The 24,325-nt window shown below is 44.9% G+C and overlaps 1 protein-coding gene and 1 long non-coding RNA gene across 2 annotated transcripts; both read right to left on the bottom strand.

Moving 5' to 3' along the window:
- Window positions 1–1,743: 1,743 nt before the first annotated feature.
- On the bottom strand, window positions 1,744–3,964 carry LOC119937865. Its single transcript, XR_005454240.1, has 3 exons — window positions 3,928–3,964; window positions 2,457–2,573; window positions 1,744–1,953 (listed from the first exon to the last, which is right to left on the bottom strand). It is a non-coding gene; the product is annotated as an uncharacterized LOC119937865 (long non-coding RNA).
- Window positions 3,965–8,108: 4,144 nt separating this feature from the next.
- Window positions 8,109–21,978, bottom strand: XG (Xg glycoprotein (Xg blood group)). Its single transcript, XM_038757133.1, has 7 exons — window positions 21,840–21,978; window positions 21,524–21,595; window positions 14,013–14,054; window positions 13,102–13,149; window positions 10,462–10,521; window positions 8,343–8,411; window positions 8,109–8,173 (listed from the first exon to the last, which is right to left on the bottom strand). The coding sequence occupies exons 2-7, from the start codon at window positions 21,585–21,587 to the stop codon at window positions 8,109–8,111; spliced, it is 348 nt and encodes a 115-aa protein (XP_038613061.1). The 5' UTR covers window positions 21,588–21,595; window positions 21,840–21,978.
- Window positions 21,979–24,325: the final 2,347 nt, after the last annotated feature.

The raw sequence follows: 24,325 nt of genomic DNA on the forward strand, positions 1-24,325 counted from the left end.
CCCCAGAGATGGTAGATACCTTCTCTACCCTCAAGGAGCTTCAAGGCTAGCACTTCATATTAACAAACTGACCGTCTCCAGAAGCTGAAATCAGATCTCCCTCCGGCTTCGGCCTCTCCTCTCCGCTTCATCGTCTGCGACCGAGCACGACTGAACGAGACAATGAGGAATTGCGAACACTGAGGTGAACCTGCCAACGATCAAAGGAGAACTGGAAAAACACATTCATTTATTGAGTGGTTAAGGAGAGTGACTTTTCTGCAATTGGCGAATATTTTACCCGGTAGTTTTACATACATTACAGAAAGCACATGCAATGTAGGAGCTTAACCCAGGAAGCAAAACTTTATTTTTTTCTTCTCCTTCCTCATTTTTTAAAAACAATCCAAATACTTTTTATCAAAGACCCAGAAAAGGCTGAATGTTCGCGTTCAAAAACTACAAAATCCTTACAAAGCTGTGAGGACTGGTTGGCTACATTAACAGAAATATTAACAAGAGTTAACAGCAACATTCAATGAGGCAATTCAAAAACGTATTTTTCTCTGTAAACCAGCCGTATACACCGACAGAAACGTGAAATTTTACACTGAAACCGATGTTGTTGAATGGCCTTTTCGGTTGGAAGATCTTCAGATTGTATTGAAACGTAGATAAGATCAAAGATGACAAGGTTATGATAACTGTATTTTTGGCTACCTTAGAAATTGCCAGAAAAGGAACCCTTTTAAACTGCCCTAGCTGTTCCATTTCAAGTGTTTCAAAATACCAGAATGTTGGAAAAAAAATAACTACTCACATTAAATAGGACACTGTGTTTATATCAGTATTGGGTACAAAAAATTAAATCAAGCCAAAAAACCCCCATAATGTTCGCATCTTGGATGCCTTAGACAATCCCCCACCTCTAGACTACAAGCTTTCTGTGGTTAGGGAACACGTCTACCACCCCTGTTGAACTGTACTCTCCCAAGCGCTTACTACAGCACACTACACACCGCAAGCCCTGAATAAATACCATTAACTGACATTTGAATTTCCCATTTTTGTATTGGAAACATGGAAACTCTTTCCCAGAGCAATCCAGTTGGTTTCGGTATCTAGATTTCAAGATTTTTCAAACGCCCTGCTTGAACCACTTTTTTTTTTGCACAGTACAATAGCTTCCTCCGGGAGTTTTGAGGGAGAGCCCAAAGAATGTACAAGCCATTCGGGAATCACTCAAAATTAAATGTGGCCAGCGGGGAGTCAGAGGAGGAGTTTGCATCTGTGTACCTCATCTCTGCCTGAGTTTCCTAAATATCTGGAACCCGATGGGTCTGTGGATCGAACCGCTCAACCGCTGAGTGACTGAAGTGGGCCAGCTAACCTGGGAGTCAAAAGCCCAGGTCTCTGCTGCATTAATTTGTACTGTAGTCTCCTGAGTGCTTAATACAGTATTCTGCACACATTCGGCGCTCAGTAAATACCATCGATTGACTGACTGAATAATGAGAGATTTCCTCTACCAGCCAATTTGGTCCTTCCACGGGAGACCACCATGCGGTATTCAGTTCTTGGATGGAGAGATTGTCCAATGGAAGTCAGAGTTCTCCATAATGTGCCAAAGAGGGAAGCAAGGTCTGCTGTGTGACCTTGGGCAAGTCACTTCTCTGGGCCTCAGTTACCTCATCTAAAAAATGGGGATTAAGACTGGGCGCCCCATGTGGGACATGGCCTGGGTCCAACCTTCTATCTACCCTAGCGCTTAGCACATAGTAAGCACTTAACAAACATCATCCAGAAAAAAGAGAGAGAGAGAGAGTAAAGGGAAGGAAAGATTTTCAGATTGGTGGGTACGACCCCATCGGATTCCTGCTCTATAACGTTTTTCCAAGTGAATGGCAAATATCACTCAAGCCTCGGGCCGGGCTTGTAGGCTTCTGGTTTCTGTCTCTCAGACGTTCACAGGGTCTGGAAAGAAAGATTGGGAAAAAAAAAGTGTTATCTGAATTGAGTTACTAGAAAGGCTTAGGGCGCCCTTTCTATCCTTGCCGGCCATCTCTATAACTATAGTGCTTTGAGAACCTGTAATGGAAAGTGTAATGAGAAAGGAAAAATAGTAAATCACACTGAAGGGCAACTGAGAGAGTGCTATATATATATAGTCCTAAAATACACGGCCATAATACCCTGAAAACCACACCAAGGGAAATCAATCAATCTTATTTATTGAGCACTTAAGAGCACTGTACTAAGCACATGGGAAAGTACAATATAACAGAGTTGGCAAACACATTCCCTGCCCACAATGAGTTTACAGTCTAGAGGGGAAAGGTTTTAAGAATCCACCAGATTAATTCATTATAATTGCATGGCCATTTGAGAGAGGCAACTCAGCCTGAATTCATCAAAAAGGGGGTTTATTTCCACTAAGCCCAATAAGAGGGGGAAAAAAAATCTACTTTACTCCTTACCATCTGTTCTGAAACAACTTCTCCTCTTCTGGTATGCACAATAACTTGTCGCTGCTCCAATAAGTGAGACCACAGCCACAGAAACTATTGGAGATACGATCTGAGCTATTCTGTTGCCTGGGGCAAAGAAAATAACGTTATTTTTAGGTGCTTAACAGTCTGGGGAGTCTATTTTTTACTGTAAGGTACACACCCTCTAGCCATTCACTCTGCACTTTGTATCCACAAAGATGATTTCCTGTCCACATGTTTGGTTTTGTTGTCTGTCTCCCCCTTCTAGACTGTGAGCCTGTTGTTGGGTAGGGACCCTCTCTACATGTTGCCAACTTGTACTTCCCAAGCGCTTAGTACAGTGCTCTGCACACAGTAAGCGTTCAATAAATACGATTGAATGAATGAATGAATGAATGAAGGATTTTGGAAAAATAAGAGTATCAGCAACATCAGGGCCCAAGTCCAGTTTTTGTCTCCAACATTCAATCAATGGTATTTACTGGACGCTTACTGGGTGCAGAGCACTGCATAAAGAACTTGGGAGAGTATGAAATGAACCAGTTGGTCAATATGTTCCCTGCCCACAACAAGTTTACAGTCTGGGGGTCGGGGGGGGAGCAAGACATTAATAGAGAGAGAAAAAGGTGGAGAGAGGGGGTGGGGAAGAGAGGGAAAGGAAGGAAGAAAGGAGGGAGGGAGGAAAAAGAAAAAAAGGAACAGAGAAATCCACCAGAAGCAACAGGATGCCTGGAGATAATAACCCATCACAAGCCTAATCTCCAAAAGTCTATCTGCCACTTCCCAAGCCTTCTGATGAAATAAGAATTATGGCATTTAATACGCACTTCCTATGTGTCAATGCACTGTGCTAAGTGCTGGGGAAGATATAGATAATCATATTGGATACTGTCCCACAAGGGGCTCAAAACTGGTGGGGAGAGCAGATATCTAATCCCCATTTTAGAGGTGAAGTGATGCTCAGAATGGTTAAGTGACTTGTCCAAGGTCACACAAGAGACACAGAGTTGGGATCAGAAGTCACATCTTCAGACCCCCAGTTCCCTGCTCTTTCCACTAGGTCACCCTGCTTCCCTAATCTTTTTCCCTCCAACAGGCTCAATTTTTCTTTCTAATGACCCATATGACTTCATCCTCAGAAACCTGGTCACAAAAAACAGTCCAGGGAACAATTTTCCTAGTCATGGGACTGAGGGTATTCTATTTCTATCACTGAGCTGGGAACTGTCAGCATGAATATTTGTTAGGAAACACTGCTTCACTACCATCGGCTTTCATGGAACTTGGAGAGAGGACAATGGCAAAGTTTTGACCCCTCTATCTGGTACTCAGAATATAATAGTAGGGAGAGCATTAACACTCACAAAGGTAATTTCCCTTTAGAAAAAGACTGAGATTTTCTCCATTATTTTAAAAGGTGAATGTGCCAAATAATGTGTAACCACATTTTTTTATTTACCGTGGGTGGTTCCGTAATTTGAATATCCACCTCCACCTGAAGGGAAGGAAAAAATGCGTTAAGGAAAATAAATGTTTTCAGCCAATGGATTACACCCAAGCCCCACTCACCCCCACCCTACCTTTTGGCTGATGACAACACACCCCAAACAAAACAGCACAGAGAGCACACAATTTTCTAGGCCTGAGAAAAGGGAGTTGGGTTTTTCAGATGGTAGACCTCCCTTTTTCACCTTTCCAAAATTGCGTGCTTACCGTAAGAGTTCCCATAGGGGTTGTTGGGATTATATCCTCCTCCTCCTCCTCCTCCTCCTCCTCCTGCAGGGTGGAAGATTGTCACATTGAACTGAGGCTAGTTTCCAGGAATCCGGGGAGCTATAGCAATAAGTTTGCTTCTACACAACAGCGAGATGTGCAAAGTTAAGCTGCCATCTGGGGCTTGTGAAAGTCACTAGCAGAACAGCCTGAGTTTTGTTAGGGTTCATGAAGAGAGAGAGAGAGAAAAAAAGACCCCTATCAATCATTCAGTCCCATAGCTCCTGCTTACATTCATTCAATCATTCAATTGTATTTACTGAGTGCTTACTGTGTGCAGAGCACTGTACTAAGCGCTTGGGAAGCACAGATCGGCAAATGCCTTAAGAAGGAAGTCACGCTGGAGTCTCTATCATTTTCTCTGAGGTTATAGGAATATCTGCTAAGTGCCAAACAGACAGACTGAAAATCATCAAACTATATGCAAATACATGAAAAAGGTAAAATTGAGTTTTATGCCATTGAAGTCTTAATAAAAGGACCTAGTTATGACTGCTCTGATGAGAGGTCAAGAGAAAACATATTTATTCTATTTATTTTATTTTGTTAATATGTTTTGTTTTGTTCTCTGTCTCCCCCTTCTAGACTGTGAGCCCACTGTTGGGTAGGGACCGTCTCTATATGTTGCCAACTTGTACTTCCCAAGCGCTTAGTACAGTGCTCTGCACACAGAAAGCGCTCAATAAATACGATTGATTGAATGAATGAATGAATGAAAAAATAGAAGCAAATTTGTGCCTGGGAAAGATGAATGAAGGAGAGTGATTTGAAAAGCAGCGTGGCTCAGTGGAAAGAGCCCGGGCTTTGGATTCAGAGGTCATTGGTTCAAATCCCGGCTCCGCCCATTGTCAGCTGTGTGACTTTGGGCAAGTCACTTCACTTCTCTGTGCCTCAGGTACCTCATCTGGAAAATGGGGATGAAGATTGTGAGCCCCCCGGGGGACAACCTGATCATCTTGTAACCCCCCAGTGCTTAGAACAGTGCTTTGCACATAGTAAGCACGTAATAAATGCCATCATTATTATTATTATTATTATTAAAAGATATTAGGCCATTCTACAAGAGGGGGGAAATATAGTTCTGGAGAGAAGGTTTTTCAGTCAATTAATCCATAAAGTTTATTGATCTTCAACAGAGACCCATACACTATATTCAGCATTTGGGAATAAAGCACAGAACGGCAACCCAAAAGACTAAGATTCTACCTCTACAGGTAGTGTGGCCTTGTGGAAAGAGCCCAGGCCTGGGAGAGGAGCTGGGTTCTAATCCTGGCTCCACCACTTGCCTGCTGTGCAAACTAGGGCAAGTCACTTCACTTCTCTGTGCCTCAGTTCCTTCTTCTGTGAAATAATAATAACTGGGGTATTTGTTAAGCGCTTACGATGTGCCAGGCACTAGTCTAACCACTGGTGTAGACACAAGATAATGGGGTTGGACACATTCTCTGTCCCACATAGAGTTCACAGTCTTAATCCCCATTTTTCAGATGGGGTCACTGAGGCCCCAAGAAATGAAATGACTTGCCCAGGTCACACAGCACACAAGTGGCTGAGCCAGGATTAAAATCCAGGTCCTTCTGGCTCCCAGGGCCCGTGCTGTGTCCACTAAGTCTTGCTGCTATAACAGAGTCAACAGACACAATCCCTGAGTTTTTCCATAGTTCTTGCCCTGCGGACTCTAACCCCTCCATCTGAATAAAAGGAAACAAGTCCTAACTCTAGATGAACAAATATCTCCAGGCAAAGTCGCTCCCACGGCTGTAGTCAGCCAAGTTGCCAAGCTGCGTGTGGTCACAACCGAGACTATGCAAAAAAACACACACACAGGGTGGTTTTTTGTCACCAGTGAGTTTGCCACAGCACGGTCAATAAGCATGCGCTACAGACTCGATATCAATGTGTTCAAGTCCGGCCACAAATTCCCTTCTTCTCCGCCTTTCTGGGACATGCATTTGCTATAAGTGTTGCCAAAAATATTGGAACTAAATCCCTCTCCTCTGTAGAAAACAACAACATCATCACCATCAGTGGTATTTACTGAGCACTTCCTGGGCGCACAGCACTGTACTGAGCGCTTGGGAGAGAACAATATGACAGAGTTGGTAGACCCGTTCCCTGCCTGCTTCGAGCTTACAGTCCAGAGGGACACACACTCTTATACAATTTCCCAAATGACTTGCCAGTTGTCAACTGTAGCAGAGATCCTTGGTTGCCCATTGTTCAATCCCTCGCAAATGGGTTTGCAAGATTTTTCATTTGCCAAAGGGAATTTATTAAGATGCTTCTCCCATCTCAGACCATTTAGATTTTATTTTAGGGTGTCTCTGTTGCAATCTATCATATTTATGGAGCGCTGACTGTGTGTACTAACCGGTTGGGAGAGTACGAAATAACAGAGTCGATAGACATGTCCCCTGCCCACAACAAGCTAGTCTAGAGGGGGGAGACTGGCATTAATAGAAATGAATAAATGACTAATGTGGACATAAGTGCCGTGGGACTGAAGGAGGGATGGATAAAGAGAGCATATCCAAATGCAAGAGTGATGCAGGAGAGAGTGGGAGAAGAGGAAATAAGGGCTCAGTCAGGGAAGGCCTCTTGGAGATGTGCCCAGAGGAATTCAGATGCTCCTTTGGGTGATGGAAAGGACATTATCATTATTATTATTACTAATACCAATAATACTGTGTGTAAAGCACTGTTCTAAGGGCTGGGGAATACACAAGTGTTCATCAGGTTGGACACAGGCCCCGACCCAAATGAGCCTCACAAACTGAGTAAGAGGAGGACTATTCAGTTTCCTGGGAGAAGCATTTACTAAGCGCTTGCTATGTGCAGATCAATGTACTAAGCACTTGGGAGAGTCCAACATAATAATGATGGTATTTGTTAAGTGTTTAATATGTGCCAAGCACTGTTCTAAATGAACTCACAATCTAGAGGCCCCTATCCTAAACTGAGGACAAAGGATCAGGCCTGAAAGAACTAGAAACCACCATCATTTGAAAAACGAATCCGGATACTAAGTCTATAGTTGCAGCCTTAATTCCAAATAGTGTCACCCTAGCTTGGGTCTTTTATACTGTTGCTTGTGGCTTACACCCTACTCGCTCACCTGGAACTGGATTGGCCACTTTGGGGATTATCTGGGGCAGATTTTATTTGGGACAATTCATCAGCTTCAAGCCGGCCCTCTCCCTGAAGCTCCCAAGGTGACAACGCCTGCAGTTCTGCCCCAAATCCTCCTTTCAACTCCATTGATTTGGGACTTCTGGCCCTAACCCTCACTCTCTCCTACCTCTAGACCAGAACCTTGCAACTGCCTTTTCTACCAGAAGGAGAAAAATCTTCCGAAAGGCCCCTTGCAGCCAACCCGAGACTGCATGCCGGTCTCATAGACGCTTCTCCCCTTCTCTTCTGCGTCACCCTGACTTGCTCCCTTTCTTCAGCCCCACAGAGCTTATGTCCAATCTCTGTCCTTTATTTATTTCTATTAATGTCTGTCTCCCCCTCTAGACTGTACGCTCACTGTGGGAATGGAATGTGTTTATTGTTTTATTATCCTCTCCCAAGTGCTCAGTACAGTGCTCTGCACAGAGTAAGTGCTCAATAAATACGATTAAACGAATGCAAGCGGAAAAAATGGGTACTGAAAGTTGGGGAGGCAGGAGGAACAGCCCACGGTGGATGGGAAGGAACTTAGTACAGGGTTTTGCACACAGGAAGCGCTCAATATGACTGAATGAATGAATAAATCAACCTAGACTTGGGAACATATTGGGCTCCCTTCTCCCCAAAATCCACTCATCTTGGCTCCTGAACCATTTATGCAGTTTTGGGGGTCCACGAGGTAGGAAGCCTACCCCTCTACCGTTCGGGTTCGTTCCTTGGAAAGGACCGCCAGAAGCGATAGAGTCCCGCCCCCGTTGAGCCTGTTGACGAACCAATGAGGTAGGAGGGAGAGGTTGAGCATCACTAGGAGCCCGTTGTTGGATAGGGACTGTCTCTATATGTTGCCAACTTGTACTTCCCAAGTGCTTAGTATAGTGCTCTGCACACAGTAAGTGCTCAATAAATATGACTGAATGAATAAAATCCTACCTCCGGGCGGCCTGGGTCTGGGCTTGGGTGGGTACCGCCCATCGTTCAGGTCGGAATCCTCGAAGCCTCCTGAGGAAAGAAAGCAAAATGCAGGTCAGCAAGGCTGGATGGCTTTGTGAATCCATCCGTGGTCTGCTGTGTGACCCTGGGCGTGTCACTTCACTTCTCTGGGCCTCAGTTCCCTCATCCATAAAATGGGGGTTAAGACTGTGAGCCCCACGTCGGGGCAGGTACTTTGTCCACCCTAATTTGCTTGTATCCACCCCAGCACTTAGAACAGTAAGTGCTTAACAAATATCACAGTCATTATTACTATTACTGTTATTATTATTACTATGGTATTTCTTAAGCGCTTATTAGGGGCCAGGCACTGTACTAAGCACAGGGGTAGAGATGAGCTATTTGGGTTGGACACAGTCCCTGTTCCACATGGGGCTCAGAGTCTTCATCCCCATTTTGCAGATGCGGGAACTGGGGTCCAGAGGAGTGAAGTGACTTCAAGGTCAACCCCAGGCATCTCATTCCTTTTTGTGAGAAGACGGGATCTAGATGATCCCATCATCTAGAAATCTGAACAACCTTCTCCCGGTCTCTGATTTGCTTGCATCCACCCCAGCGCTTAGTACAGTGCCTGGCATACACTGAATGAATACTACCGGTGTTAATTATTATTATTATTACCCTGTGGGAGGCCCGTTCATAAGGTCTGATGTGGAAACTTCTCTTTCACTTGAGAAGGCTTATTATTCTCGTTGAGAAGGCTGGCAACCAACTTTTCTCTATTCCACCCTATTGGTTGCCACTCCCATAAAAAATGCCACATCCAGGGCGGAGTGTGGCTGGTCTGTTACTCATGGCTTTCTGATCCATTGTAGGAGAGATGCAGGGTGTGTCTTTTTTATTTATTTTTTATGGCATCTGTTATGCGCTTACTATATGCCCGGCACCGTACTAGGCGCTTAGGTAGATACAACCTAACCAGGTTGGGCACAGTCTCTGACACACATGGGGCTTACAGTCTTAATCCCCACTGCAGTGGTGAGGGAACTGAGGCCCAGAGAAGTGAAGTGACTTGCCCAAGGTCACACAGCGGACAAGCGGCAGAGCTAGGATTAGAACCCAGGTCCTTCTGTCTCCCACTTGCTCATACTGCTTCTTACTGGAAAAAAGCAAGATAGACTGGAAGCTCACTGTTGTCAGGGAAGGTGACTGTGTGGTTTAGTGGATAAAGCATGGGTCTGGGGGTCAGGAGGACCTGGGTTCTAATCCTGGCTCTGCCACATGTTTGCTGTGTGACCTCGGCAAGTCACATAACCTCTCTGGGCCTCATCTGTAAAATGGGGATTTAGAGTGTGGTCCCCAAAGGGGTCAGGGACTGTGCCCTACCTGATTAGCTTTTATCTACCTCAGTGTTTATGCCTGGCACAAAGTAAGCACTTAACAAGTACTATTATTATTATTACTGCTATTAATAAGCATTTTCACAACCACCTCTATTTTACCTGCAGGATTTGTGGTGGGCATGAGAGGCGCAGATAGTGTTATCCTCATTGGACAAATATCGCATTGGCCTCTCTAGAGAGCTTCGTACACATGCTCTGCATTCACTAAGTGCTCAATAAACAGAGAAGCAGAGTGGTCTTGTGGATTGAACTCAGACCCAAAAATTAGAAGGAACTGAGTTCTAATCCCAGCTCTGCCATTTATCTGCTGTATGACTTTGGCCAAATCACTTCACTTCTCAGGGCTTCACTTCCCTCGTCTGTAAAATGGGGACCCAAATCACTTCACTTCTCAGGGCTTCACTTCCCTCATCGGTAAAATGGGGACTAAGCCTGTGAGCCCCATGTGGGACACGTACTGCTTAGCTTGTCTCTACCCCAGCATTTAGTACAGTGCCTGGTACAGAGCAATTTAAATTAAAAAAAAATTAATAGATAAAGTATCACTGATTGATGGATTGAGGAGGAAAATGAAGTACAGAAAGGTTCAGTGATCTGCCCAAGATCCCTCAGCAGGCTGGTGGTAGAGCAGGAGGTAGAAACCAGTTCTCCTTACGCTCCCAGACCTGTGCTCTTTCCTGAAACCCCAAACTGGAAGACCTGGAATTCTTACTCACCGGCATTGCTGGGATGTCCAGGCTGTGGGCGCCAGGGAGGCTGGGGTCTTGGGTGGTCTTCTGGAGGAAAACAAATATTCTCAGAAAACGAAGCAGGGAGAAAACCTCGAATAGTCAGCCTAAGAAGCAACGACTCTGAGGTGAGACATCGGCATTCAGGTTGTTTCTCTCTGACTGAATAAACTCCCCACTGCCCACTTCAAAATCCATACCGACTTAAACCGATGCCTTCCCAAACCTTGGGTAAAAGGCACTTTTCTTGCTCCTGCTAGGTGGAGGGAGGCCAGATTTCATTGCAGGGATTTAATGGCCTACGGACAGAAGTCATCAGGGTGAAAGGATTCCACAGCTACTTTGTGAAATCACATGGTGGCTCAAGAAGGATATCTAAGAAGCAGTGGCCTGAATACTTCAGTTCTTGACCTTGAGTCAGGGCAGAAGTGACAATGACAAAGTCTACCCTCCCGCTATTTATGGGCTCACTAAATGCACTCTGCCTATTGTAAGGAAAGTTCTCCGTTTATCATTTCAATCCCAAGCCTTAGAACGCACGGATAGCCTGACCAGCCAGCTAAAAAACTTTGGCTTTTTCACCTATTCTCTATCAGCAGAGAAGCAGCGTGGCTCAGTGGAAAGAGCACAGGCTTTGGAGTCAGAGGTCATGGTCATGATCACCTTGTATCCCCCCCAGCGCTTAGAACAGTGCTCTGCACATAGTAAGCGCTTAACAAATGCCATCATTATTATTATTATTCGGCTGACAGAGGGGAAAATGAGAAGTAGCTAGCTCTGCACACAGTAAGTGCTTAATAAATACCAATTTTTTTTAAAGCCCATAGTTTCCCTCTAATTACCAGCTCTCATTTATTAAAGATGGGTAGCTGGGATTAATCTATGCCTCCTGCATGTTCTTCTCATCTAATTTTGTCCAAATTTGGGGCAGAAAATAAGTTCATCTGAGGGAAGGGAGAAGAGATGACGCTGATATCCAGAATTTTGAGGAGTGCTTTCTGACTTTCACACGATCCCACAACCACACTGAATTACCAAGACAGTTTTGGGGATGAGTTAGCACAGTTGTCAAAGATCTTTCCTACTGTTACAGCTATTTGGGTTTTGAAAGAACATCACAAGTGACTTCTCCACTTATCTAGAAGTCTGAAGGCCAAATTTTAATACAGGCAGCAAGTTGGTGACTAATTTCCCATAAAAGCTAACCCTAATTTGAGACGATCTATGTTAACATTTTCTTCCAATCCCCAGAGTCACCGAGAGTTGGCTGAAAGTGCAATCTAGACTTTGGAAATCCAAGGTCTAAAGAAACTTTTGCTCAGCATTTACCTCCGCCAACTCCATCGTCTAAATTAAAACCATTTCCTTAAAGAAATCAGAGTGTAATTTAGTAGTGTTTTTGCAGGTTCCTTTAAAAGGAAGAATACTAGTTTTTGTGAAGGACTGATTAATCAGCGAACCTATGGAGAAAAAATAACCTACACTGCCTTGACTTCTCTGTTCTTTCACTACTTGATAGGAGAAGAGGTTGACAATGCCTCTTTCCAATGCAGAATAATTGGAGTATTTGTTAATTCTGACTATGAACCAAGAACTGTATTAGGTGCCGAAGTTTCTATAGGATAGTCACATTGGACAGAGTTCCAGTCCCAAATGGGGCTCACGGTCAAATCAATAGTATTCACTGAGTGCTTACTATGTGCAGAGCACTGTATTATGGGCTTGGGAGGGTACAGCACAATAGAATTAGCAGACACGTTCCCTGCCCGTAATGAGCTTACAGTCTGGAGGGGGAGACAGACATTCATAAAAATAGAGGAGGAAGAAATCAGTCAGATCTGGGAATAAATTCTAAGACCTTAACACTCAGGGCTGGACGTCTGGGCTCCTTTCAAGTCAAGGCATGAAATCAATGGTATTTATTGAATGCTTACTGTGCGCAGAACCCTGAACTAAGCACTTTATCCAAGACTTTGCTGCGGTACCTCTTAGTTGGCCGGTTAAGTTCACCTTCCCCTGAGAATCAAATGAGACTTGGCTTTTTTCCTGGGCAAAATTTAGCTACACATACATACTTGATTATCAATCAGTTGATCAATCAATCATATTTACTGAGCACATACTGTGCACAGAGCACTGTAATAATAATAATAATGATGGCATTTGTTAAGCGCTTACTATGTGCAAAGCACTGTTCTAAGCGCTGACTACTAAGCTCTTGGGAGAGAACAATATAACAGAGATGGTAGGTTCCCTGCCCGCAATAAGCATGGAATCTAGAGGAGGTGACAGACCTTAGTAGAAATAAATGAATTAAGGATATGGATGGAAGTGCTGTGGGGCTGAGAGAAAGGTGAATAAAGGAAGCAGATCAGGGTGACAGAAGAGGAAAGGAGGGCTTGGTCAGGGAAGGCGTCTTGGAGGAGACAAGCCTTCAGTAAGGCTCTGAAGCCAGGGAGAGTCACTGTCTGTTGGCTATGAGGAGGGAGGGCATTCCAGGCCAGAGGCAGGACGTGGGCGAGAGGTCATTGGCAAGTTAGACAAGATTGAAGAACTGTGAGTAGGTTGGAATTAAAGAAGAGAAGTGCATGGGCTGGGTTGCAGCAGGAGAGCAAATAGGCCACTCACCAGGCACTGGCCTCTTGGTAACTGGATAGGGTTTCTGAGTAACATCGTCTATGATATGGAGAAAGAGAGTAGAACATTACAATGGGTCAAACTGTTCAAAGAAGGAACTCTGAAATCTTGTAACTCATGGTGAAAGATAAATGGAACATCCAGGATTAGCATATGTGCCATTTTGGCTACAAGAAAGGGAAGAACATCATCCCCACATGAGTTTACTGACTGGCATTTTCTGGGCATTTTCTCTGCTGCAGGCTGGTCATGACAGACAAAAACCTACCTGTGGCATTTCATTTTCCCACATGGCAAGAAGCAGTGTGGCCAAGTGGAAAGACCACGGGCCTGGGAGACAGAAGACCTGGGTTCTAATCCCAGTTCTGCCACTTAATAATAATAATAATAATAATGGCATTTATTAAGCGCTTACTATGTGCAAAACACTGTTCTAACCAGTGGGGAGGTTACAAGGTGATCAGGTTGTGCCACGGGGGGCTCATAATCTTAATCCCCATTTTACAGATGAGGTAACTGAGGCACAGAGAAGTGAAGTAACTTCCCCAAAGTCACACAGCTGACAATTGGCGGAGCCGGGATTCAAACCCATGAACTCAGACTCCAAAGCCTGTGTTCTTTCCACTGAGCCACGTGCTTCCACTTGCCTGCTGCGTGACTTTGGGCAAGTCACTTCATTTCTCTGTGTGTCAGTTCCCACGTGAGTAAAATGGGGATTCAAACTGTGAGCCCCACATGGGGCAGGAACTGTACCCAACTTTATTATTTTGGATCCACCCCAGTGCTTAGTTCAGTGCCTGACATAGCAATCACTTAACAAGTACAATAAAATAAATCACTGCCTCCTATGGAGAGCAAACTTCTTTATTAGAAAGAATATCTTGTAGAGGAGAATCACTCACCGGAAGGGTCAAGAGCGTCGGCCAAATCAAAGTCCCGCTGGCCTATAGGAAAGATGGAACAACTGTGAGATTCCACACATTAGAAATCATTTTTAACTCCTTTTTTAATTCCTTTAGCGACTCTATTACCAGATGTGTGTTGCCTCATTACTACTATCTCTGAGGGAAAAGGCCCAGAAATAAAGTCCAATTTGATCCCTCCTCCACACACGTTGGCCTACGGGAAAATCCAACAGTCCAGAGTTACATTTTCAAGGGCCTGAGAGTCAGAAGGACCTGGGTTCTCATCCTGGCTCCGCCACTTGTCTGCTGTGTGACCTTGGGGAAGTCGCTTCACTTCTCTGAGCCTCAGTTCCCTCATCGGGAAAATGGGGGTTGATCGTGAGCCCCATGTGGGACAGGGACTGTTTCCACCTAATTAGCTTTTATCCACCCCAGCGTTTCGTAGTGTGCCTGGCACAGAGTAAGCTCTTAATAAACACCATTAAAAACAAACCACAAAATTGGGAGGAATAAGAGTGGCCTACTGATTTAGAAAGAGCAGGGGTGGTAAAATGGAATTAGCAAGGCCAGGCCACCTCTGGGACGGGCACTTCATAGCCCTGGCACCTCTAGAATGGACAGTTCATAACCCTGGCAGCTCTGGAATTGGCAGTTTAAAGCCCTGCTATCTCCGGGTTTGGCAATTCAAAACCCTGGTATGTCAGGGTTTGGCCATTCAATTGTGAAGTGAGTGATAAAGTCTGCATGTTAGATCTGTAATTATCTTAGATGCTGGGCTCCAACAGTGGCTAGGATTGTTCTAGTGGCCTGCTTCTTCAGCCCCATGTGGGGCAGCGACTGTGTCCAAACTGATTATTTTGTACCTACTCCGGTGCTTAGGGGAGTGCTTTGCACATACATTAAACAAACAATTTTATCTGTTAAAAGTTTACTTTGTGTAAAGCATTGTTGTAAGCCCTGAGGTAGATACAATAGAAATCCAATCAGATACAGTCCCTGTACCACAATCTAATGGGGAGGGAGAACAGGTGTTTCATCCCTGTTTTACAGATAAGGAAACTGAGGCACCGAGAAATCAAGGGACTGGCCCAAGGTCAGGCAGTGGCAGAAATGCCTGGCCTAATGGACAGCACATGATCCTGGGACTTGGAAGGATCTGGGTTTGAATTCCAACTCCTCCACTTTTCTGCTGTGGTCACCTTGGGCAAATCACTCCACTGGGCCTCAGTTCCCTCATTTGTTAAATAGGGATTAAGACTTTGAGCCCTATGTGGGGCAGGGACTGTGTCCAACCCGATTATCTTATGTCTACCTCAGTGCTCAGTACAGTACCCAGAACGCAATAAGCCCTTAACAAATCCGATTTTTAAAAAAAGGGCCAGGATTCGAATCCAGGATGATTAATTCCCAGTCCTGTGTTCTTTCCCACTTAGACTCTGCCCTGACTCCTGAAAAGACGATGATCTGGAGTCCTCTCAGCAGAAGTAAGGCCGGACCTGTGACTCAGTACTTCAGGTCATGTGAACAGAGTTCCCGGCCCTCAAGCCCAAGAGTTAAGAAATGATCCTTTGGCGTGTGAAGTGGAAGAACTGGATTGTGAATCTGATTTGCTGTTGACAGATGCCAGGGCTGAAGGATGATGATTCCTTCAGCCCAGACAGGGGCCTAAGGTAGGCTATCTGGGCAGCAGCAAGGCCTAAAGTCAACTCAGTGTTGGCTGAGAGGGCACAATTTTTTTCTTTTTTTTTTTGGTATTTGTTAAGCACTTACTTCATTCCAGGCACTGTACTAAGCACTGAGGTAGATACACAAAGCACTTGCAATCTGCAGGAGAAGCTAACTGCTGTCATCATCATCTTCATCTCCTTGCCCTCCACAAAATAGCAGATTCTTTCTCGTTGTGGGCAGGGAATGTGTCTGTTAAATAGTTGCATTGTACTCTCCCAAGCGCTTAGTACAGTGCTCTGCACAGAGTAAGCACTCCATAAATATTTTTGACTGATTGATTTGGAAACAACTCAGCACACTACTGCCACCAACATCATCATCATCAGTATATACTGTCCCTGAATAAGGGAAGACCACAGTGCTCAGAGCTTATAGAATATATTGAAGCGTATAAATTGTTCCTGACTGCTGTAGTAATATCTGTCTCCCCCTTTAGACTGTAAGCTCGTTGTGGGTCTGGAATGTGTCTGATATACGGTTATATTGTACTCTCCCAAGCCCTAAGTACAGTGCTCTGCACATAGTGAGAGCTCAATAAATGCAAATGACTAACTAGGACCTTAAACTTAAATGACAAAGACACGCATATATAAACTGTCAAATATATGCTAGTTTAAATAGACTGTGAGCCCTTCTGGACTGTGAGCCTGTTGTTGGGTAGGGACCGTTTCTATATGTTGCCAACTTGTACTTCCCAAGTGCTTAGTACAGTGCTCTGCCCACAGTAAGCGCTCAATAAATACGATTGAATGAGTGAATGAATGAATAGAATAACTAATTATGGTATTTGTCAAGCTTACTATGTGTGGAGCCCTGTTTTAAGCGCTGGGGTAGATGCAAGACGGACCCTGTTCAACATGAGGCACACAGTCTAAGTAGAAAGGAGAGAGGTATTGAATCCTCATTTTACAGATGAAGAAACTGAGGCAGAGAAAAGTTAAGTGACTTGCCCAGGGTCACACAAAAGGCAAGTGGTGGAACCAGAATTAGAATGCAGGTCTTCTGACTCCCGGGCTTGGGTTCTTTCCACTAGGCCATGTCGCTACTGTGACTACATTCTCCAAGGTAGTAGTATTGCTATTTATTGAGCTCCCACTGGCTGCAATGCACTGTATTACTTGGTATAGTATGATAGAAAGAGACCTGTTAACTGACATTTTGGGTGTGCGTGGGGAGTGGGCGGAACAGACCCAAAAATATTTAAAATAAAGGAATCAATCAGAATAAATAATTGAAACTACAGCGGACTCTACATAATAATAATAATAATGGCATTTATTAAGCGCTTACTATGTGCAAAGCACTGTTTTAAGCGTGGGGGCGGGGATACAAGGTGATCAGGTTGTCCCATGTGGGGCTCACAGTCTTAGTCCCCATTTTACAGATGAGGTAACTGAGGCACAGAGAAGTTAAGTGACTTGCCCAAAGTCACACAGCTGACAAGTGGCAGAGCCGGGATTTGAACCGACGACCTCTGACTCCAAAGCCCGGGCTCTTTCCACTGAGCCACGCTACATATGTACAGGAAGAATTTGTTAATGCCATTTATTATGTGTTAACTCTGTGCCAGGCACTATACTAAGCTCTGGGTTAGATCCAAGCTAATCAGGTTGGACACAGTCCCTGCCCCACATGGGGCTCAATCTTAACCCCCATTTTACAGATAAGGTAACTGAGGCACAAAGAAGCCGAGTGACTTGCCCAAGGTCACACAGCGGACGAGTGGTTGGACTCAGGTCCTTCTGATTCCCACGCCCTTGTTCTGCCCACTAGGCCACCGAGTGAATGCTTGGTTTAAACAACTTGGGAGGTTGAAAATGAATCCAAATGGGCTGTGGGAGGAGTGAGATTTCTTAGTAAAAGACCATAAACACAGGGAGAAGGTTCTAGGCCTGGGGGAAAATAGTGAGAGTGAGGAATGTTGATCTTCAGTGAGATACGATATTTCTGTTACTGCCAAAATCTGTCAGTCTCCCACAGGACTTGCTGGGCTTCCTGATTCAGTTCTTGACATCTGTGTTGAGGCGGTGTGAGCACATCTTTGGAGATGTCAATTTGACATCTGACAATGTGACACCCCCTTAGAGAAGGGGGTGGCTAGCTGTCTGGAGAGGAGTTGATGAGCTCCCCGAGACAGCAGGTATAAAGTGAGGAGACAGAGGGCCAACGGCTAATCGTATTTATTTCAATCGTATTTACTGAGTGCTTACTATGTGCAGAGTACTGTACGAAGCGCTTGGGAGAGAACGATAGAATTAGGAGGCACGTTCCCTGCCCACAATGAACTGACAGTCAGTTAGCAGGGAGGAAGAAAAACAGTGTGGCCTAGTGGATAGAGGCTGGGAGTCAGAGGACCCGGCTCTGCCTCTTGTCTGCTCTGTGAGTTTGGGCAAGTTATTTCACTTCTCCGAGCCCCAGTTGCCTGATTTGTAAAACGGGGATTCATTCCTCTTCCCTGCTTAAGACTTTGAAGCCCTTGTGGGACAGAGACTGTGTCCAACCTGATTACCTTGTGTCAACCCCAGGGTTTAGAACAGCGCTTGACACATAGTAAGCGCTGAACAAATACCATTTAAAAAAAGCCCAGTCGGACTAAATGGCTTGTGAAACTTAGGGGTAGAAGGCTCTAAAAAGATACATTCCAACCTCGTGCGGTGAATTTCACTCTCAGTTTGGGATAGGGGGAGGGAGGGAAAGGGAAGAAAGGAAGGGGAAAACTATCTGGATTCAGTGGCCTTTCCTGGCTCACTAGTCCTTTCTTAATAGCCGGGGTAAATTGATCAATCAATAGTATTTGCTGAGTGCTTACTCTGAGTGGAGCACTGCACCAAGTGTTTGGAAGTACACAACATTCATTAATTCAATCGTATTTATTGAGTGCTTACTGTGTGCAGAGCACTGTACTAAGCACAACAGAGTTAGTAGACACGATTCCTGACCATAAGGAGCTTACAGTCTGGAAAGTCATGTGCTTTCAACTCCTTCAACTTGCTTGCATCACAGGATGGCGTGCATAACAAGGGAAGGACTCACAAAGGCAATGACAAAACTGTCATATAATCTCTTAATATAATGCACCTGACATCTAGAAAGAGCCCATTCATTTCATGATCAAAGGCAATTTTAGGATGAGTTAGAGCTTTCCTCTAGACTTTTAGCTCGCTGTGGGCAAGGAACCTGTCTACCGACTCTGTTCTGTTGTTATATTGTGCTCTCCCAAGCGCTTAATACAGTGCTCTGTACACAGTAAGCGCTCAATAAAAACCACTGACTGATTTTGTTGTGAAAATGGGACTCTTCCCAGCTATTTCAGAAAGGCAAGCACCTTTGTTGCTAAGAAACATTGTAAGTCTATCAGAATGGAAAAACATTGTGGCCTAGTAGAAAGAGGACAGGACAGGGAGTCAGGAGACCTGGGTTCTAATCCTGGCTCTGCCGCTGGCCTGCTAGGAAACCTTGGACAAGTCACTTTACTTCTCAGTGCCTCAGCTTTCTCATCTGCAAAATGCAGATTAATTACCTTTCCTCCCTACCCCTTAGGCAGCGAACCCCAGGTGGGACAGGGACTGTGTCTGATCTGATTGTATTGTAGCTACCCTACCCTAAGTATGAAGTACTTAAATATTATTATTATTATTCTTGTTATTGGAATGGAATGCCTCAAAGAGGTAAAGGTCAGCAATGATTCCTGAAATGGCTAACCAAGATGATCATCAGTGGTATTTATTGAGCGCTTACTGTGTGCACAGCCTTGTACTAAGCGCTTGGGAGAGTACAACAGAGTTGACAGACACATCCTCTGCCCACAGCAAGTTTACAGTCTAGAGGGGGAGACAGACATTAATATAAATAATTGTTAATTATTTAACAGACTGAGCCCCCTCCTCTCAGACAAAGCCCCTTCCTTCCTCTCCCCCTCCCCCTGCCTTGCCTCCTTCCCCTCCCCACAGCACCTGTATATATGTTTGTACACATTTATTACTCATTTATTTTACTTGTACGTATTTACTATTCTATTTATTTTATTTTTTTAATATGTTTTGTTTTGTTGTCTGTCTCCCCCTTCTAGACTGTGAGCCCACTGTTGGGTAGGGACCATCTCACCGTTGCCTTTAAGGTCCTCAATCCCCTCTCCTGTTCCAACCTCACCTCGCCATTCTTCTACTGCAACCCAGCCCGCACACTTTGCTCTTCTAATGTCAAACTACCCAGCCCACCTCGATCTTGTCTGTCCCTCCCCTGACTTCTCGCCGAAGTCCTTCCTCTGGCCTGGAATGCCCTCCTTCCTCATATCCGAAAGACAATTACTCTCCCCCCACCTCCAAAGCCTTACTGAAGGCACATCTCCTTCAAGATGCTTTCCCTGACTAAACCTTTCTTTCCTTTTCTCCCACTTCCTTCTGCATCATCCTGAAAGATTCCCTTTATTCACCCCGCCCCCCCCAGCCCCCCAGCCCCAATGTCCATATCTGCAATATATTTATTTCTAGTAATATGTCTCCCCCTCCAGACTGTAAGTGCACCGTTGGCAGGGACTGTGTCTATTATGATGTTAGATTGTACTCTCCGAAGTGCTTAGTACAGTGCTCTGCACGCAGTAAGCACTCAAATACGACTGACTGACTGACTGATTTTCCATGAAAGAGGCAAAAGAGATCTGATTGCAGAGAGAGGTCTACAGACGTGTTTGCGAATTCCTGGGGCTTCATACGTCCCTGACAACTCAATCATAGGCCTGTCCCAACGCTTGCTCACCCAGTAAACAGCCAACGCCCAACTTCAGATCATCCATACCCCAGATCAGCAAAGACAGCAAACAGGGACCTCATCATAACTCCTAATAAGTTCATTTCCCAAAAGGGGATCTGGAAAGTTAATGTCCAATGGCCGAGGGTGTTGGGGGGCTTGGGGGATTTTCCTTTGCTTTGCAAAATCTAAGCTCCTGGAAGTTCTCAGAACTTTTTAATCAGAAGCTCCAGACTTAACACCTTACCTAATCTGAGCTTGAAATCATAACTCCCATCCCACACCCTAGAACCTTAGTAATAACTCATCATTCTAGCAGAAAACTTGGATTATTTTTAGGGGCAAAAGAGAGGTTGGTTTCAAATAACTTTATTCAGGCAGGTTTAGAATGTACACATGTGCTGAAGTTTATCCAAACCTGCTTGTTTCCGCCCAAGGCTGGCAGAGCTATGCTTCAACTATATTCTGCACTGGTGCGAATGGCAAGTCCTTTCATTTTCAATTTATACAGCCCCAGTGGCAGAAAAAATGAAGTGGTTCAACATCAATGGTATTCACTGAGCGCTTACTATGTGCAGAGCACTGTACTAAGCTCTTGAAACAGTACAAGACAACAGAGTTGACTGATAGGTTCCCAGCTGGCGAGATTCCAGCTCTCATCTATCTACTCCTATATGGAAATGTTGGCTATAATTCAGGAGTGAAGAATATACCTAATCCTCCAAACCCCATGTCATCCTCCTAACCCCCTCTCTGCCTCCTCTCCCAATCACTCAAGCAGTAGTATTTACTGAATGCTTACTATGTGCAGAGCACTGAACTAAGAGCTTGGGAAAGCACAATACAATAGGGTCGGCAGACACGATCCCTGTCCACAAGCAGTTCACGGTTTATGTTTTAATTCCAGGCTCTTTTCTGGTGAATCTTCCACATGGGTGGAGTTTGGGGAGGGAAAGAAAGAGTTTGGCAGGAGGAGATCAGGGCTGCTGGCATATAGCGTTTAACCCCCTGAGACCCAGCCCCCAACATCCTACCTGTCGATGGAGTCAGGGCAAACGCCAGCAGGAGGAAGGTAGACACGACCCAAGGGTGTTCCATGGTTATCGCTGAAAAATACAGAATTTCCAACAACTCTTCAGGTCAACAGCTGGGTTCCAAGTTCCCTAGCCAATTTTCCCTTCCACCTTTGTGTCTTGTAATGCCCGAGTTGACCAGACGCAGGGGGAAGAGGTCAGGCTGCTGAGCCTCCGCTCCGTATCCTTTCGAGAGCCATCAGGTTTCCCAAACCACCCAGCCCTCTACCTGAGCTTCCAAATCCACCAGCTAAGAGCCGAGGTTGCAAGTACGTACCTGTGTAAGTATGTAGGGGTGACGTTCCCCGCGACCAATTAGAGGGAGCTAATTTGAGGACAAGTTTGGTCACCGAACAGCCAATCGGGAAACAGGATTTGTGGGGTTCGGCCAGCTAAGCACCTCCTCTATTCCCTTTGGGGGTGGGTGGGGCTGGGATCCTAGAGCCTGGCAGATAGAGAGGTATTTGTCAGTCCCAGGTGAAACACACCCAGTTTGACAGCACAAGGGTAAAGCACCTTGCTTCACTGGACTCTCCCAGGCGTTTAGTACAGTGCTCTGCACACAGTAAATGATCAATAAATATGATTGAATTAATTACCAAGGGCCGATCTCCAAATGTTCCGTAGGCAGGTCTGAATTGGCATTTAAATATCATGAACTCTTCCAGCTGCCACGAAGGCCTCATTTGGCAGTGTCGAATGGAAATCGTCAAAGATGGGTTTCCAACTTGATGTCGGCATTCCCCTTTCCCTTGGGTTCCGTTTTGGTTGCCTCGGAAGAGGGGCCTTCTCACGATCGAGACTGATGGAAAAGAAGTAAAATAAATGGGTGAAGAAGAGAAGGGGTCTTACGTCCCTCTTCCCAAGAGGGCAAAGATATCAAGAACGCAGGTCACGTGTATGTACGTACACCCGTGCTGAACGGTTTTCTCTGTATGCTATTCAACTATACAGAGAGGCAGTGTGGTCTAGTGGATAGAGCGTGGGCTTGGAAGTCAGAAGGATCTGGGTCCTAATTCCGGCTCCACCACCTGTCTGCTGCATTATCATGGGCAAGTCACTTCACTTCTCTGTGCCTCAGTTGCTATATCTGTAAAATAGGGATTAAGAGTGTGGGACATGGATTGTGTCCAACCTAATTAGTTTGCAACTAAACCCACCGTTTCTTAGAGTGTCTGGCACATAGTGAGAAAAATACCATAAAACACACGCACAAAAAACAAAAAAACCCCCTACTTTAATCAATTTATAAATGTATTTATTTCTGTCTCCCTTTGTGGACAGGGAATGTGCCACTTTTCTATTTTTTTCTTTACTTTTCAAGTTCTTAGTTTGGTGCATGCCAATAAATAGTACTTCTACTATTACTTTGAGGTTTTTAAGGCAAAACACCCAGTTATTAGCCCTACTGAGAAAACATGGCCCAAATGCATTCTTAGCATGGTATTTGCTAAGCTCTTACCCTCTTCTAAGCACTGGGGCAGATACAAGTTAATCCAGTTGGACACAGTTCCCATCCTAAGTAAGGCTCACAGTCTAAAATAGGAGGGAGAACAGGTATTTAATCCCCATTTTACAGATGAGGAAATGGAGGCCCAGAGAAGTGACTTGCCCGAGGTCACACACAGCAGACAACTGGTGAAGTTGGGATTAGAACCCAGGACCTCTCTCGGGCCTGTGCTCTTTCCACCAGGCAACCCTGCTTCTCATCCAGAAATCACCCTCTTAGAGGCTGAATGCTTACGAGAGCCTATTCATCAGATACCCTTCCCCTGGCTCCATTTCCAATTTTTCCTCCTGGTTTTGTCTGATTCAGCATCTCTAGACTATAAACTCATCATGGCCAGGGAACGTGTCTGCTAATTCCACTCTCCCAAGTGCTTGATTGATTGAGCTCTCTGCCTCCACTGGGAAGAGAATTTGCGAGGATTCAAGTATCAGGAAGATGGGCTTTGAACTCCTGAAATGTGAGCAGCAATTAAAATAGGAAAAGAGAAAGAAGCCAGAGTGCAGATCCTGGCTGACCACCAAACAAGCTATTAGGAAAAATGAGCCCCTGTGAATCTCAGAGCTTGCTGACCGATCGTTGTGGCTATCTGGCTGCCTGCCAAGCACAAGCCTTGGTGACTGACAGGATATTTTTCAGCCCACAGGTAGGTCTGAAATAGGAATGGGTCGTTTTCTCCCCAATTTCCCCTCTGTACTGCAAGCTCCTTCATTCATTCAACCGTATTTATTGAGTGCTTACTGGGTACGGAACACTGTACTAAGCGTGGGCCAGGAAACGTGTCTCCAACCTCTGCTATACTGTCCTCTCCCAAGGGCTTAGTACAGTGGTCTGCACAGAGTAAATGCTCAATAAATACCACTGGTCGATTAATATCTTGACTGCAAGTTCGTTATGGGCTGGAAACGTGTCTGCTAATTCTGTTGGATTGTACTCTCTCAAACGCTTAGTACAGTGCTCTGCACACAGTAAGCAACTCAATAAATACCATCGATTGACTGCTTTCCCCCGCCTGTTTAGAAACGTCTTCCATCAAGGCAAATGATGGAAAAATTTTATATTTTTCTCTGGATCATTATCCTCACAGTATTGACTAAGTATATGGAGCACAATATAAAGCTCTTTTTATACAGTCATTCACTACTCTTAACGAGACTACAGAAATATAATGGGGGAAGACAGCAGACATAAACTGACAGGTATACTATTACTGAAGGGGTAAGGATAAGTTCACATAGTAAACGTGAGGGAATAAA

This window comes from Tachyglossus aculeatus, chromosome 15, assembly GCF_015852505.1.
Source record: "Tachyglossus aculeatus isolate mTacAcu1 chromosome 15, mTacAcu1.pri, whole genome shotgun sequence".
NCBI lineage: Eukaryota > Metazoa > Chordata > Mammalia > Monotremata > Tachyglossidae > Tachyglossus > Tachyglossus aculeatus.